At 33.8% G+C, this 16,424-nt stretch overlaps 2 protein-coding genes across 9 annotated transcripts; one reads left to right on the top strand and one right to left on the bottom strand.

Moving 5' to 3' along the window:
• Positions 1-1,210: 1,210 nt before the first annotated feature.
• LOC107875424 (tetraspanin-3) lies at positions 1,211-5,707 on the top strand. The gene is made up of 2 exons (XM_016722139.2): positions 1,211-1,967; positions 5,224-5,707. The coding sequence occupies exons 1-2, from the start codon at positions 1,452-1,454 to the stop codon at positions 5,566-5,568; spliced, it is 861 nt and encodes a 286-aa protein (XP_016577625.1). The 5' UTR covers positions 1,211-1,451; the 3' UTR covers positions 5,569-5,707.
• Positions 5,708-5,818: 111 nt separating this feature from the next.
• LOC107875425 (tRNA-splicing endonuclease subunit Sen2-1) lies at positions 5,819-13,343 on the bottom strand. 8 transcript variants are annotated; one of them, XR_007056827.1, is made up of 8 exons: positions 13,171-13,309; positions 12,620-12,676; positions 11,943-12,008; positions 11,808-11,862; positions 11,342-11,384; positions 9,691-9,816; positions 7,540-7,599; positions 5,819-6,784 (listed from the first exon to the last, which is right to left on the bottom strand). XR_007056827.1 is itself a non-coding variant. In XM_047414117.1 (8 exons), exon 8 carries the CDS (start codon positions 6,733-6,735, stop codon positions 6,025-6,027), a length of 711 nt encoding a protein of 236 aa, XP_047270073.1. In that variant the 5' UTR covers positions 6,736-6,776; positions 7,540-7,599; positions 9,691-9,816; positions 11,342-11,384; positions 11,808-11,862; positions 11,943-11,973; positions 12,620-12,676; positions 13,171-13,343; the 3' UTR covers positions 5,819-6,024. The 8 variants fall into 8 exon arrangements, 5 of the variants coding, with proteins under 5 accessions (XP_047270073.1, XP_047270070.1, XP_047270071.1 ...); XR_007056828.1 differs by having other exon boundaries at positions 5,819-6,776; XM_047414117.1 differs by having other exon boundaries at positions 5,819-6,776; positions 11,943-11,973; positions 13,171-13,343.
• Positions 13,344-16,424: the final 3,081 nt, after the last annotated feature.

Below are 16,424 nucleotides of genomic sequence, written 5' to 3'. Positions count from 1 at the left end.
ATGCATGTATTAATTAATATGCATTATGAATATCTTGTTTGGTACAATTTTTAGTCAATGTATAACTAACACTCTATTGTGTATTAAGATGTGTATTACTAATACCATCCATTTTCTGTGTATTGGTAATGCAAAGTCTTTAATACATGCATTAACTTATTAAATGACCTTAATACCCCTCAATTTTCCTCTCAAAATATTTCACCATTCCTTTTTCCGCCATTTTAATTTGCAATAGTGACTCTTTTCAAAATATTTCACAATTTTTTCCCACCATTTTAATCTACAACAATGAATAATCGATTTAAATAATTGTAACATATTTTTCTTTGCTTCGAGGGTCTTTAAAAAGATTAAAAACAAAATTGAGACTATTTCTTAATTTTACGTCTTATATTTTGTTTTTGTTTCGACTATGTTAATCCGTTGGCATAATATTTCATGTGCAAAGACGAAGGTCTTGTGATTAATCCGAAACCTCTATATACTAGTTTAAGAATACTAATTATATTTGAGATGACAAAAAAATATTGTTGCAAAAAAGTATACAAAATCAAAGAAGAGTATTTTTATAAACAAATATTTCTTTTATAGAAATTATGTAAGATGTATTATTTCTTATACATCAAACTAAATAATGTATAAAAAATAATACATACATAAGTAATATAAGTATTATTAATATACTATATTTTGCATTGATCTTATACAATCTACCAAACGAGCCAAGTGTTACCAAACATGATGTAATTCCAAAAACACCCCGAGAGAGCACATAATTTTGTAACTTTTACTTATCTAATATATTATAAATAGACATTTTTTTTATATATAATTTTAAAAATAAAAAGATAATTTAGTATTATTTAATTTTTAACTTATACTTATTATTACTTATATTTGTTTTTTATTATATTTTTTTAAATATTAAATTTATTATAAAAATAATCTAATAAATTTATTATTTTTAAAATTATTTTATTATTTCTTATTCCTTATTTTTGTTATGTCATTTATCCTGTTTCATGTTTCACTATGACTTTGTGTAATATTCTCTATTCTGAGCTGGGATCTATCGAAAATAACTTCTCTATTTCTTCAAAGATAACAATATAAATTGTGTATATTTTATATTTTTTATACTCCACATGATGAGAATACACTGAATTTGGTGGTGGTGTATTATCCACTTACCATGTACCAAGTCGTCAATGCAAGGGACTAGGTAGGATGCTGACAAATGAAGAGGGGTTCTTCCGTCACTTCATTTCACACCTTACCCCTTTAATTTACTCACCATATATCACTTTATACGAAACTCCCTCCTCTTTTCTCTGCTCTTTCAACTAACAATCCTCACCTTCACCTTCTCAAACTTATATACAAACACTCTTCCTTTTTCTTCTTACACACACACACACACACACAAAAAAAAAAGGAAGGTTTACACTATGAGGACAAGCAACCATTTAATAGGTCTAATAAATTTCTTCACTTTTCTAGCATCAATCCCAATATTAGGTGGTGGAATATGGCTAAGTAGTAGAGCAAACAACACAGACTGTTTAAAGTTCCTTCAATGGCCATTAATAGTTATTGGTGTTTCCATTATGGTTGTTTCTTTAGCTGGTTTTGCTGGTGCTTGTTATAGGAACACTTTCCTCATGTACCTTTATCTATGGTCTATGTTCTTTATCATTGCTGCTCTAATTGGTTTTGTTATCTTTGCTTATGCTGTTACTGATAAAGGGTCGGGTCGACCCGTTATGAACCGGGTTTACTTGGAGTACCACTTGCAAGATTATTCTGGTTGGTTACAAGAAAGGGTGACAAGTCAGAGTTATTGGTCAAAAATTAGCTCATGTATTAGGGATTCACATGTTTGTGGTAAGATGAGAAGGACTTATAATGGTGGAATTCCAGAGACTGTTGAGATGTTTAATGTTAGAAGGCTTAGTCCACTTGAGGTATGTGCTTATTAAGAATTTTTATTTTTATTTTTTGGTTATATTCACTAGAAATAGATGTTTTTTCACACTAACATTCAACGGAAAAATTGTGCTGTGATACATGATTTTTCTATTCATTTTTCGCTGAAGCGCTCACTTGAAAAACACATGGTAAACATATTCTTACGGAAACACTAAAAGGTTCCTAATTTTTATACTACTGTATTATATTTTCTATTTTCACTAACTCAATCAAAATATCTGTGCGAATAATCATCATATAATTTTCAATGGAAAATGTCAATGAGAAAATAGTTACTAATCGTGTATCTCCCCCCTGTTTATGGTTATATGATCGAGTTCTAATATGATTAATGTGTTAAAAGGAAAATATAATTTGTATTGCTCCAAACGATTTTCTTGTTGTCAAAAAAAAACAAAAGCAGTTTCTTTTGCTTTTGAATACAATTTTTTTTCTAATCATCAATATGGAACATGATTAGCCTATAGGAATGCTGATAGAATAGTAGGCTCTTACAGGGATAGTAGAGGTGTGTGCAAATTAGTTTGGACATTGTTATTTAAAAAAGCATGATTAGTAAGCTGCATAAGATTGGGGGTATTGTTCGATAATTTTGTAGTACAATTTTTTCATATTTGATTGGTCAAATATTTTAGATTTTTCTTTTTTTAGGAAAATAAGGATTCCTTTTGGCAATGAAAATTGTTGTATTTGAGAAAAATAATTTTTGTTTTCGGAGTGAATTGAAAGAATAGTATATAAAAATTGAAGTTGTATTTGATGATGAATACAAATTAGAGAGAAAATTATTTTTTGATATTTTTCAAATTTCAGAACTAAAGTTCAAGCTGAGCTGTGGAATTTTTTAAAATTATATGGCGAAACACGATATTCAGAATTTAACTTCAAAAAAAGGTTTTTAAAATAACTATTCATGGCCGGAGGGCGACTAATTGTCAAGAGTAGATAAGTGACTTTTCTAGAAAAGTATATCGAAATAAGTTTTATAAGTAACATTATCCTCTCCTTACCCTTGAACTAAGATGCTCGGATTCAGGTGCGGGTGTCCGATATGGGTACGGATCTAGAGGTCGGATTCTTCACGGTCTTAATTTAAAGATTTGAAAATATGAATCTAGAGATGGATACGAGTGCGGGAATTCGATAAAAAATAATTTAAATATCTAAAAATAGAATTACAAAACATAAATTATCGAGATATTATGTGGAAAGCTTAAGGAGAAAATATTGTTCAAGAAAAAATCCTGAAAGGAGATAAAAAGAAAAGCAATAACATAGAAGTTTCTATATACAATATATTCTATTTTCTTCAATTTCACCTTAGCTTTTGTTTTGATTACAAAATTTCTTAAATCTATCGGACTTATCCAGTCGATTTTGGTCAAAGTACCCAAAATCGGTTGACCAGATTGGGTACGGATCTCACGCCCACACCCACACCCACACCCACACCCACACTCATATCGGGTCGACACGGGTGCGGCACCGAACGTGAAGAGTCCAAGTAACTTAGCCCTTAAATGCCTCTAACCTGCACGAGCTCCGATCCACTCCATGACCACCCCACCGCCTCTATCCCAACACCATCCCACCCCACTTCTACGATGTTTTTCAAATAACATATAAGTGCTCTTGAGATAAATTTTATTTTAACTCATTTACCAAACAACAAAAGTATTGTTCTACTATTTATTTTCTTATAAAATAGTACTAGTTTCTTTTGAACCAAACACACCCTGCATGTGCTTTTGTTTTTAGGGAATTGACTCTAATGTCCCAACTATACATGTTAACATTTTCTATGTTTAGATTATAGATAAGTGATATGTGACTTGCCAACAGATATCTCTCGTCAATTTCCAACCTACCAAGAAAGAACAAAAAACAAAAGAGAAAAAAGAAATAGAGGGAAGCAATCAACATGTATATCATGCTTATGATGAAATAATTGGCTTCCTAACAATGACAAAACAAAAAAGTGGGACACTTAAAATTAACATTCTTTGTGGTTTTTATTTTCCTCTCTTGGCTTTTCAATGTGGTTAGGGTTATCCTCTTCTTTTTTAATCTTCATTATTTATATAGTGACAAGACATTTTACCAACTTTTCTATTGTTGTCTAATGAATGTTTCCACAATTTTTAAAGTAGATATTTTTTTTGCTGCAATAATATGGTGCTTTTGACCTGTGACAAAATGCATGTTTTATGAGTTTGGAATCTTGATGTTTAGCTGTTTTGGACTCATCTTAATTTTATTCATTTTGCTTTACTTCTCTGGGTGGAATATCCTCTTTTCAAGTGGTCCAAGGTAAAAAGAAAACAAAAGAGTAGCTTTTCTAGTTTATATATATATGTCACTTACAAGAGTTGTACAACTAAATATTTTTCTGATGCAACATAGATCAACATGTCAATATGTCACTTACAAGAGCTGTACAGCTAAATATTTTTCTGATGCAACATAGATCAACATGTCAAAAAAAGAAATAGTATATGTTGTCAATCTTAAATTTGCAAGTGGTACGACTGATTTGGAGTAAATATCGAGTTCGGATAATTTTTTACTTTGCAGACATTGGTGTTGAAAATACATAGTGCTAATTCAGTCAGTGCCTAATATATTAAATGGTCTTAAAGCATCCATCACTACTGAAAGAAAATAGTGTTCACAAGATCGATGTTGATGTGAATGACTATATTTTTGGTTGGAAAAAGATTGGTGCCTAACTTTTCCATCAAACGCCAATAATTAGGGCCCCAACTATTGAAATCACATATGTGCTCTTTGAAGAGCAAGAGAGGTTATGTGTGCTAGATAATTAAGTATCTAACACCTTAACTCTGTCTGTTTGAAGTTTGAACGTTGCAAAATATAATCTACAGTATCGATTGACTTCGTTATATAAAAAATGTTAGTTTGACAGAGATGGTGGGTGTGCCTAGCCTTGAACCTTGTCCCAGAGCACGGACTAGCAGCATAAGGGCTTCTAGTTTTTAATGTATTATTAGCAAGTCTCTTGCTTGTATTGGGAGATGGGAAATGCGGTTCCAATCACTTCTCCCTAAACAAGCGAGTAAACTTAAACCTTGTTCCTACATGACCTGATCAATTCGATTAGACAGACAGACACTCACTATTTACTTTCATAGTTGGAACTTTGAAAGTTATTAAAAGACAAATTACTAGAACACAATCTTTCTGACAAAGTGTTTTTGACTTTTAATACAGTCTGGTTGCTGCAAGCCTCCTACAGAATGTGGGTACACTTACCTGAATGAGACAGTGTGGAACCCAGGAGGTGGGATAGTAGGAGGTGATCCTGATTGTGCTAGATGGAGCAATTATCAACAGCAGCTCTGCTATAACTGCAACTCTTGCAAAGCTGGTGTCCTGGCAAGTCTGAAAAAGAGTTGGAGGAAAGTGTCTGTCATCAACATTGTCATATTGATTATTCTTGTGATTATGTATATGGTTGCAATAGCAGCCTTTAGGCACAACAAACGAATAGATAACGACGAGCCTTATGGAGAAACTAGGATGGAGAAAACTCAACCTAGCAGGATACACTTCTAAGAGTTTTCCCTAGGACAAGACAGCAAAACTTGAAATGTATTTTTCCTATGTTTGTTATTTTTATCTTATTAGAACAAAGTTGTTTCCTCACATACTTCATGTACCCGGTTTTCCCTCCCAAGAAAATTCACTATCGAAATCCTGTATGAGTTGTTTCGAATATTTTTAAGTTAGTTCTCCGAAACTTTTATGCTTGGGTTCACTTTGAACTGGTATTTGAAACGGGTTTGCTCTTTCACAATGCTCTGTGTGAAATAAGGCGGCATTGTTTACCATTTCTGCTGGGCATAAAGTCAGCTCAAAATGCCTACAACAAATAGGGGGATTAAACACGGTTTACAGAGTATTAATCGTCATACATAGTACACTAATCATTGTACTTTAAAATCACAATATAATTGCAAACGAGTAAAGTAGGAGTCAATCTTGAATCAGTCGATCTACTTTACGCTCGAGTCAGATTAAACTTTTTTTCTCACGGCCTTGTTCTGGACTCCACCTTGTGATTGTTTTCTCTTCAACAACATAATTATCTAAGCACGATGGAGAAGTTGGACAACTCTGCTGTGGAACAATGTCGAGAATTAATAATGTTTTTGCCACACTACCACAAAGGCGAAGGGTGCAGTGGAAGTCGGACCAAACCCTCAATCGACCACTGCCAACTTGTGCTGATAAAACGAGCACAGCATATTCGGAATGTACCAAAGCAGGATGATGACGATAGGCAACAAAGTCTACCCCATACTGAGAGCCCGATCGAACCACCCAGTTCTTACTTCTAAGGTGAGAAAAAGCTTTGAATAAGATGGGAAAACTTTCCTTCCTGGATGTCATATGCTTCCATAACACATCGTTGTTCAGTTCAGTATCATTTTGATCAACAACCTTCATGCATTTTAGAGAATATTGAAGGTAAAAAGCTTCTTCCATGGAGAGCTGAAACCATTGCTCATTCTTTTCTGATGTTACCCTAGGCCTACCAAAACATGCACGATTGAGGAGGGAGGTCAGTTCTGCATCTGCTTTAAGAAGCACACTCGTACCAGAAAGCAGTCCTCTAGAATTTGCGCAGATCAGAGAAGATTGGAGCTGTCGGACTATTTCTGAAATTGGATCTGCAAGAGCTTTAACTTCTGCCCCTTTTCCCTTCCACCTCGGCCCCATTATTCACGTTCACAGCTAAAAATGAGCTCTAAATTCACGATCTACACCTCTTCAGACAACCAACATTACACCAAAAAAATGAAATGAATCAGTTACATGGCTATACACTGCACGATCATTAGAAAAATGCATACCCAAGTATAAAGTAAATTGCAACAGTAGACCATGTCTATGAAGGCTTTCTTGATCTGTGTCATACAGATTTTGTGTCTTATCACGTCCCATTACACAATATGTTATGTAACTGTCTATAAAACTTTAGTTTAGTACTCCCTCCGTTTCATAATAAATGAATTGTTGAATTTTGGCACACATATTAAGAAAAAAGCATTAAAGACATAAATTTAACACAACTTTCCATTTTTACCCCAAAAAAAAAAAATTGACCTTATAATACCTTTTCAAAAGTTAATTGATTGTCAAATCACAAGGGCAAATTTGGAAAAAAATTCAATGCACTTATTTTGAAACACCAATAAAAACCCCCAACAATTCACTTATTCTGAAACGGGGGGAGTAACTGATTCCATGAACCAGTAACCAAGTCATGCTGTGTCTGCTTGCGATTCTTCTTCGGAACAATACAAACAAAAAGTAAATTACTATTACCATTCGAAAGAACCAAAAGAAAGGCAGAAGTAGTACAAAGGAATAAGGGTTTTGAGAACATAGGAGAGGAATTCCAATTAGGAGAAATTCCAATGTGAAACGTAAAGAAAAAATGAATACCAGAATGAAGAATTTTTCCAAACTAAAATTATGTTCATAGTTATTTTGCTTCAACACTTAATTAAACATCATTACAGTAGACTATGATGAGACCAGCTCTTCATAACTGCCTCTCCGCTAATTCCAACCCCAAAACTGCAACAAATAGAAATTTGAGATCATCAAAAATAGACTTTTGATTGGAATCCAACGTGTCGTCAAGTACCAAATTGATGCAATACAATTAAGGAAGTGAAAACTAAACATTTTTTAAATAGAAAAATAAATAATGGATAAACAACATAAATCCCATCCTTAATAAAACTAATGACATAAGATCCCGGATTGACTTCCTCTCCCCCAGATTTGAAAAAATACTTATACATGTCGTTGTACCTCATACGTATCTGCAATTTATGATGAAACTGTTATGCCGAAAATTATGGAAATAAAATCAGAAACCAATATTCTCTTTCCTAATTAAGAGTTGTAATTAATGCATTGATTTTGTAGAGGCTTAAAAATAATAACTGTAATTCAAATTCAAAAAATATTCAAACATCACCATTATTTTTTTTTTTTTTGGGAAATTCAATTTGAAAAAAAAGCCAAAAACATCTGTTTTCTTTCGTTTTCCAAAATCAATAGGAAAAAAGTCGATATTTATTTATGCATATCAGCAGACTGCCAAAAACAAAAAAAATAACCTTATACAATAGTCCAATATGTATGTGTCCACCTTATACATAGTATATCTATGTATAATGTTAAGTTATCATGAAAATTAATGTAAAATATAAGTTCTCTAAATATATAATGTAACCTTATACATAGTATATCTATGTATAATGTTATCAAGAAAACTAATGTAAAATATAAACTTTCTAAATGTATAATGTAACCTTATACATATTATAACATAATGTATAAGGTTACAATTGTTAAGTATAATGTACCCAACATAAATCAAAAATATATCAACGTAAAGTAATATAAAAAAATATTAACGTATAAGAAACCATTTCAGTAAGTAAAGTACTATAAAAAATATACCTTTCTAATGTATAATAATGTATACTGTAAATATCTAAAGTATAATGTGACCATAAAACCAACAACGTATAAAAGTAATATCAAATGTAAACTTTCTGATATATAATTTAAATATCTAAAGTATAATGTGACCATAAAACCAACAAAGCTTAATTGCCGGAAAGAGGAGGCGGAATTGGAGGAGGGATTTTTTTCATCAACACATGAAAAAAATTGAAAAAATAAAACTTACAAATTGCGAATAAAATGCGTCGAAATTCATAAATTTAATACAAAAGATGATTTTGAAAAATGAAAAATTCGATAAAGAGGAAAACTCACAAAATATATAATTTTCACCGGAGAAAGATAAATCGCTGACGAGTTGTCAGCGACAGGGGAGAGAGAGATGTTGAGCTTGGGTGAACAATTTGAAATTCCTCAGATCACTTTAGCTTAATTGTAGGCGTAAATAAGGGAGCACAGATATAGAGCAAAATCTAGTGCATAAAAAAAGGAGCAAATTATGGTATTTTGATATGTATGAGGGGATGAGAGAGAAAGAGTAAATTTAAGAGATTTTATGTAATTAATATGGGATTTTTGTAATTACTTTGAGGAATAGGGATTTTATGTATTACTTAATTGTTAACTTGTGTATATATGTAATTTTTCCATAAATAAAAGTCTCACAGCAAGAAATATACCATGAAATAAATATGAAGGGGTTACCATTAGAAATTACAGGAAGAAAAAGGATAATTGTTTATAAGAAATTTCAAGAGAGAGCGGAAGAGAAGTATGGAGTAGCAGAGAGAACTTGTAAGTCCCAAAAAAGTGTTGTCAATTTAATTTGCTAAATAACAAGAGCTTTCACCGCACAAAGTATCTTAAACGCTATGCACCTCGATAATTTAAGTCTTGTTGAGCCAAGGGCTCATTGGAAATAAGTAGTCTATCTCCAAAGTTGGGGTACAGTACGTGGACACTTACCATCTCTAGATCCAATTTTGTGGGAATAAACTATGCTATTGTTATTGATCTTCTTCTTCGTGTTCTATTGATCAAACTGATTTAAAATTCGAACACAAAATGGCTAAAAAATGAATTAGTAATATGCCTTCTATTGACAAAATATAACTTGAAAGCATATGCCATCATACTTGGTATGACACGATTATTGGCCATCTACTCAAGCAGTTTAAGTAGATTTACCTTCCAATAAAGAATTCCTTGTGTAGTAGCTCCAATTGGAATATCGTCACTTCTGCAAATCTATCATGCGTGCTTAACTTTCAGCTATTTTAAGTGCCTTTTCTATGAAAAATATATTATTTGCACCTGCAGCATATAGGTAATTCAACTATTAAAATTGCTTCGACTATCGGAAGATAACTACATCACATGTCCTGACAATGGCAGAATTTATCATACACAGCTACACCACAGGTGAGAATTTGAGATGTACATGGTTGAAATAAGTATCCAAAAGTTTTAACAGATTTTGTAGGAATGTAGCTGCAATTTTGAACATTAGGCTAAGATGTTTGTTATTATCTTTCTCCTTTGTTGTTGTTACTGCTCTATTACATTCCCATTCTCTTGCTTGTAGTTTTAGCTTATTAGTCAATTACTAAGTCCGCTTTATCCCCCAATGTCTTTGTTATATCGCAGTGTTCGTTACATTACATTTTAATATGAGGCCAATTCACTATTTTGTTGCTTCTATTTTCTTTCCTAGCTCAACGCGTAAAAGTTCCATTGATAGTTTTCTTTTTTGGTGTTTCCAACATAATTTAATTCATGGAAAATAAATTTCAACCACAAATAAAAATATGAAGAACAACAATTTTATTGATAAATGATGGGGTACAAATCTGTTCCTCCCTTGATTCTTCTTTCTTGATTTTCTCCGTAATTCGAGGGCCGTCAATAGCATATTTCTCGAATATATGAAGATTTGGATATGAATTTCTCCGTAATTCGAGGGTCGTTAGTGGCGTATTTCTTATACGTAAGAACATTTGAATTTGATCTCCATGAAAGGAGGGTTTGTCTTCTCGATATATTTGATGAGGGTTTTGATCTTTATGAATATCTCATGAATTTATTGGAACTTTTCATATTGCCCCCTTTATATAGGCATAATTTAGGGTTCAGGTTGAGTAGCTATTAAGATAGATTTAATATAAATTAGCCCAAGAACTCTAATCAAAATTGAACTTTTTTTTTTTAGAGTCCACAAAATTTCAATGTTTATATCTGGATCTTGTGATAAATGTTCAATTCTGCACTCAAATTTTTTACGGGCCAATGTTTATATTACCAAGAAGTATTTGCAATGACATGAATAAAATATTTAGAGGGTATATGCAGCGCAGCACTAAAAAGAAGAAAAAGGTAGCTTTAATAACATGGGATATAAATTGTTATCCAAAACAGTTTGTTGGTGGGTTGAACATTAAAGGATGTAGTAATTGGAATGTGGCATCTGTTGGCAAGTTCATGTGGTAACTTGTAGAGAACAAGAATTCACTCTGGGTAAAGTGGGTACATAGGATCTATATAAAAATTTATACCAACATCTGATCACATGAAGCACCTGAAGATTCAAATTGGTATTGGAGCAAAATTAATGCATCAAAAGAGAAAATAAAAGATTGGTATATTCAAGGGAAGTACAATCTCACAGAGGGAGGTACCTATTCTATTAGCAGAAACTATAATGTAATTCTGGAGCCTCAAACTATGCAGGAAAATGTAATTCTATAGCTTGGTTGGCTGTTTCTTTTAACCAAAGATAGACAAAATCCACGTGCCAAATTTCCCTAAGCATAACACAAAACTCGTAATAAATTGAAGTCACCTGGGATGAAGAGGAAGCTCAATGAGGCGTCGATCAGGGAAACCTAGAATCAAAACCAAAACCAAAATGGGACTTTGTCATTCTGGTGTTGAAGCTATGTTTCCAAAGCTATGTGCCTCACTTATTAGATAACACTATCTAATTAAAAATTCATTTGAAGACCCAAATTAATTCTGTAACAAATAAAGACCAAGGCTACTGCATCTGCAATATACTGTTTGTGTGTGAAGTGAAGATGCTACGCCATCTCTGGATCCAACTTTTATGGGAATAAACTGGCTATGTTATTGTTATTGATCTTCTACTTGTTCAGTTGATCAAATTGATTTAGAATTCGAACAAAAAAGGACTAAAAGATCAATTAGTAATATGCCTTCTATGCCAAAATATAACATGAAAGCACATGCCATCATATTCGGTATATACGATTATTCGCCATCTACTTAAGCAGTATAAGTAGATTTACCTGCCAATAAAGGATTCCCTGTCAGTGTGTTTGCTATCTCCCTGATTCTTGCATGCTGCCAATGTTTTCAAAATTGTTTAAAAATAGTTGTTCCATAGTAACTTACCATATGTTCAAAGTTTGCCTTTTACTTACTCACAAGCTACCACCAACTTGGGATCCGTAACTGCAGGAGATGTCACATTCCATGAACCAAAACATCTGGAAGGATTAAAGAAGGAATAATTCAAACAAGACAAATAGTTATGCAAAACTTCAACACATGAAATCTGTTATTGCCATTTTCATTCTAAAGAACAGCATTTCAGGAAGCAAACTTGCAGGACCCCCAAAATAAGAACCACCTGTCCAAGTTGACAGATTATGGATTCTTGCCTTTGTTACTATCTAAGAATCCTCAAGCAAATTAGCACTTGGAAGATCTCCGGAGTTTATTCAAGGGAGAAACCTAACAAGAAAAGCTGATATTCACTACTTTGGTAGAGTTTAGTATTGTCATTTTGTGACAGTTAAGTAATATTTCTTACATAAAGTCATATTTGATTGCATCTAGCTGAAAAAATTGATGGTGAAGCTTAACGTTCTGCAATTTATTTTCATTCTATTTCAATGTTGAAAGAATAATTGCTCAAATAAGTGAATGGGGATAAATTAAAACAATATGGCCTTCAACTTCCGCAGTCACTATTTAGAGAAATAAATTTCTATTATAAAAGATATTCTAAAGCATACCGGAAGATGTAGCATTACATGAAACACAAACACAATTTCGAATGTTATAATTAAACACATGCAACAGGTGAAGAACTTACCCGTATCAGCGAATATATTACTGTTTTTGTCACAAGCAAATTTTGTGTTCCAAAATCCTGCAAAATTCAAATCGCACGACCATTATATTCCGCAACAAAATAATCTGTATAATTCAGTTGAAAGGGGCCACTTCGTTGGAGAATTTCCACAAACACCTGGAGAACAAAAGTTGACCAAACAATCAATTTCCAAATATGACTCAAAGAAACCCCGAACACTTAGTTTTCGCTAAATCACACATAGAAAAAGAACAAAATTGAGAGACCATATTCAAACTTTTCTCTTATAACACAAAGAAAAAAAAGACCCACGACCCGCTCATAGCGACAAACTCGACACTGAATTACTTGAAATTCAACGCAAACACCCCCTTTGCCCCCAAGACTAAATTGCACAGAATAGAATACATCATCATAACTAAATTTGATGAAGAAGTCAGATTAATATAAAACACACAAATAAAATTACAAATCAAACCATCATACCAAAAGCAGAGCAAAGACTGAATAGAACACGAACAGAAAACCCCAAAAATGAAAGACATACTTACATAGAAAATGAGCTGAGAGGTTGATCGGAGAGAATTGCTGTGAACTATGATCCCAAAAAGAAGAATACCTTACAGAAACAAAATGTAGGGCACGTGTATAGCTTGACGGATGCCACGAAGTGTACTCGGATGAAAGGACGAAAATGCCCCTAGGCGGTGAGGTAGATACTTATATATTAGTAGCACCAGTAGAAGTAGCTATAAAAAAAATAAAAGGCCAATAAGCCTGTTAAGTGCGTATCATCTTTCACTTAAACATTTTAAGTGAATATTGATTTATTTTGACACTTCAAACGGCCTTTAAATGTGTCATTTTGACACTTTTTACTGAATCAACAAATTTATATTGTATGCGTGTATTATATGTGTCTGATAATGTGAAAAGTGACAAATAATATGACGATAAATATCATTTTTTTAAAATATAATTTTTAAATCATTAATTATTTTTCTTTTCAAATCAATAATCACCCTTTCCCTTCCCCCACCCCAACATCATCTTCTCCAAAATGTCCTGCAACAATGTCGTCCCCTTCCCCCTTCCCCACCCTCCCCAAAATCATCTTCTAAATGCAGCAGTACCACCCTTTCCACCCCCATACCCCCAACATTATTTCTCTAACCCACCCCCACTCTCTAAAATTCTAAATTCTTGAAATTTCAAATTTCAACAAGGAAGCCATTGATGGACCTAACTCAACACACACAAAACTTATTTTCTCCTCTTTGTGATGATTATGACTGTGAAAATACTTTGCTAAGACTCCATCGATGGAGCTAAGAAGAGGAGAAAAATCAAAATTATAACTGCTTCAAAACTTGTTTGTTACAATCAGATTGTTGTGCCTTATATAGGCAACAAAATATCTAATAACTACCTTTCTTCTAGAGCACTCTATTTGATAGCTCATTGCCACTCACTAATTATTGTCTAACAACCTCTAACAACTTATACAGCTGACTCAGCAATATGCTCCTAATTAGTTGAATGTCTACTCCTATCAGTATTACACATCAGTGGAACAGGTAGTCGTGTATGTTCCAAAATACTCCTCCTCAAGCTGCAAGGTGCATAACATCCAGCACACCAAGCTTGCTAAGTAAGTGGGCATGTTGAGCAAGACTTAGGCCCTTGGTAAGCATATCAGCAAGTTGATCTGTAGAGTGAACATGTAGGGCCTTAATCAATCCATCCTTGATTTTGTCCCTAATGAAATGACAGTCAATCTCAATGTGTTTGGTTCTCTCATGGAACACAGGGTTGTTGGCCAGTTGAATGGCTGAATTACTGTCACTATAAACTGAAATGGGGGGGGGGGGTTGATAGGGACCTTAAGTTCCTGAAACAATCCAACCAGCCAAGTGAGTTCTGCAACTGTTGAAGCCATGCTTCTGTACTCAGCTTCAGCAGAACTCCTAGAAACAGTATGTTGCTTCTTGGACTTCCATGATATGAGTGATTCACCAAAGTGAATAGCATAACCAGTAACTGATCTTCTGGTGTTTGGACAGGCAACCCAATCAGAGTCACACCAACAAGTCAAAGTATTAGTAGGTTCAGCCTTTAACCAGGCACCTTGGCCAACAGAATTTTTTAGGTACCTTTAGCTGCTTTCCAGTGAGACTTCTTGGGATGTTGCATGAATTGGCTGAGAGTCTGGACAGCAAATTTAATGTCCGGCCTTGTAATAGTGGCATACATAAGCTTCCCAATAAGTCTTTGGTAAGAGGAAATATCAGACGACAGTTCATCACCTTGCGCACCTGTTGCTTGATCATACTCAATAGAGGTGAGCCTGGCATTAGACTCTAAGGGAGTAATAGCAGGCTTAGCACCACTAAGACCTATTTGAGCAATCAACTCTAGAATATACTTCCTTTGGTTCAGAATGATCCCTGATGTTGATCTTAAAACTTTAATACCTAAAAAATACTTGAGATCCTCCAAGTTTTTCATCTTAAACTGTTGATGCAACTTGATTTTGGTAGCATTGATCAAAGAGGCACTGCTTCGAGTGATTAGTAAATCATCAACATAAACAAGAACTATAATAGTATCATTACCTTGATGCAGGGTGAATAGGGAATAATCATGGGCACTTTGGGTAAAACCAACATCAAGTAAGGCATGAGTAAGCTTAAGATTCCACTGCCTGGAGGCTTGTTTAAGACCATACAAGGATTTGATCAACTTACACACCTTGTGCTCCCCCTGTCTTCTAAATCCTTCAGTCATTTCATGTAAACTTCATCCTCAAGATCCCCTTGGAGGAATGCATTATGCACATCCATTTGATGAAGATTCCAACCTTTAGATGCAACTAGTGCAATCACACATCTGACTGTAACCATCTTAGCTACTGGTGAGAAGGTTTCATGATAGTCCAACCCTTCTTGCTGGCTATATCCTTTGGCCACTAACCTTGCTTTGAACCTCTCCACTTCACCATTTGCAAGATATTTGATTTTGTATATCCACTTGGAACCAACAGTATTCTTCCCTTTAGGTAGATCAACAATTACCCATGTGTTGTTAGCTTCTAAGGCTTGAACCTCTGATTTCATAGCTTCCACCCATCTTTCATCTATTACAGCCTGTTTATAGTGTTGAGGCTCAGCTAAAGTGGAGAATTTGGATAAATAGCACTGATAAGTAAGACTCGGATTTTTATAAGACAAGTTGTTGGCTAATGGATGTTTGCATCTTTGATTTCGAGAAGTATCAACATAATCATGCATCCACTGGTGATTTTTTTGTTCACGCAGGTCTACTGGAAAAGGTTTGAGGCAGAGAACAATTATCTTAACATATTTCTTCATGAATGGTGCCAGGTAAAGCTGCACCAGAAACTTCAGCATCAAAAAAGCCATCCTCCTCAGTTGGAGCTCCTTCAGTAACACTCTCAGTATTTATTTCATGAAATATTTCTTCATCTATAGGAATCAAGAAGTCAGTAATATTTTCTCTAGATGAGGAAGCTTGTGTATTTTGTGCTGGTGAGGAAGCAACAGGAAATGTATCTTCATGAAACACAACATCTCTACTGACTAATAGTTCCTTTGAGGTGATATCTAGCAGTAAATACCCCTTCTGAGATTCTGAATATCCCACCAAGACTGCAGGTTTGGCCCTTTCTGTGAATTTATCACCTCTTGGAGGGATAGTAACATAGCACAAACATTCAAATACCCTGATATGTGACAACTTGGGATCCTTGAAAAACATCAACTAAAATAGGCTCTTACCACTTAGA

Source organism: Capsicum annuum, chromosome 6, assembly GCF_002878395.1.
Source record: "Capsicum annuum cultivar UCD-10X-F1 chromosome 6, UCD10Xv1.1, whole genome shotgun sequence".
NCBI classification, from domain to species: domain Eukaryota; kingdom Viridiplantae; phylum Streptophyta; class Magnoliopsida; order Solanales; family Solanaceae; genus Capsicum; species Capsicum annuum.
The sequence above is the reverse complement of the archived record's forward strand: the minus strand, read 5'-3'. Positions and strand labels throughout refer to the sequence as shown.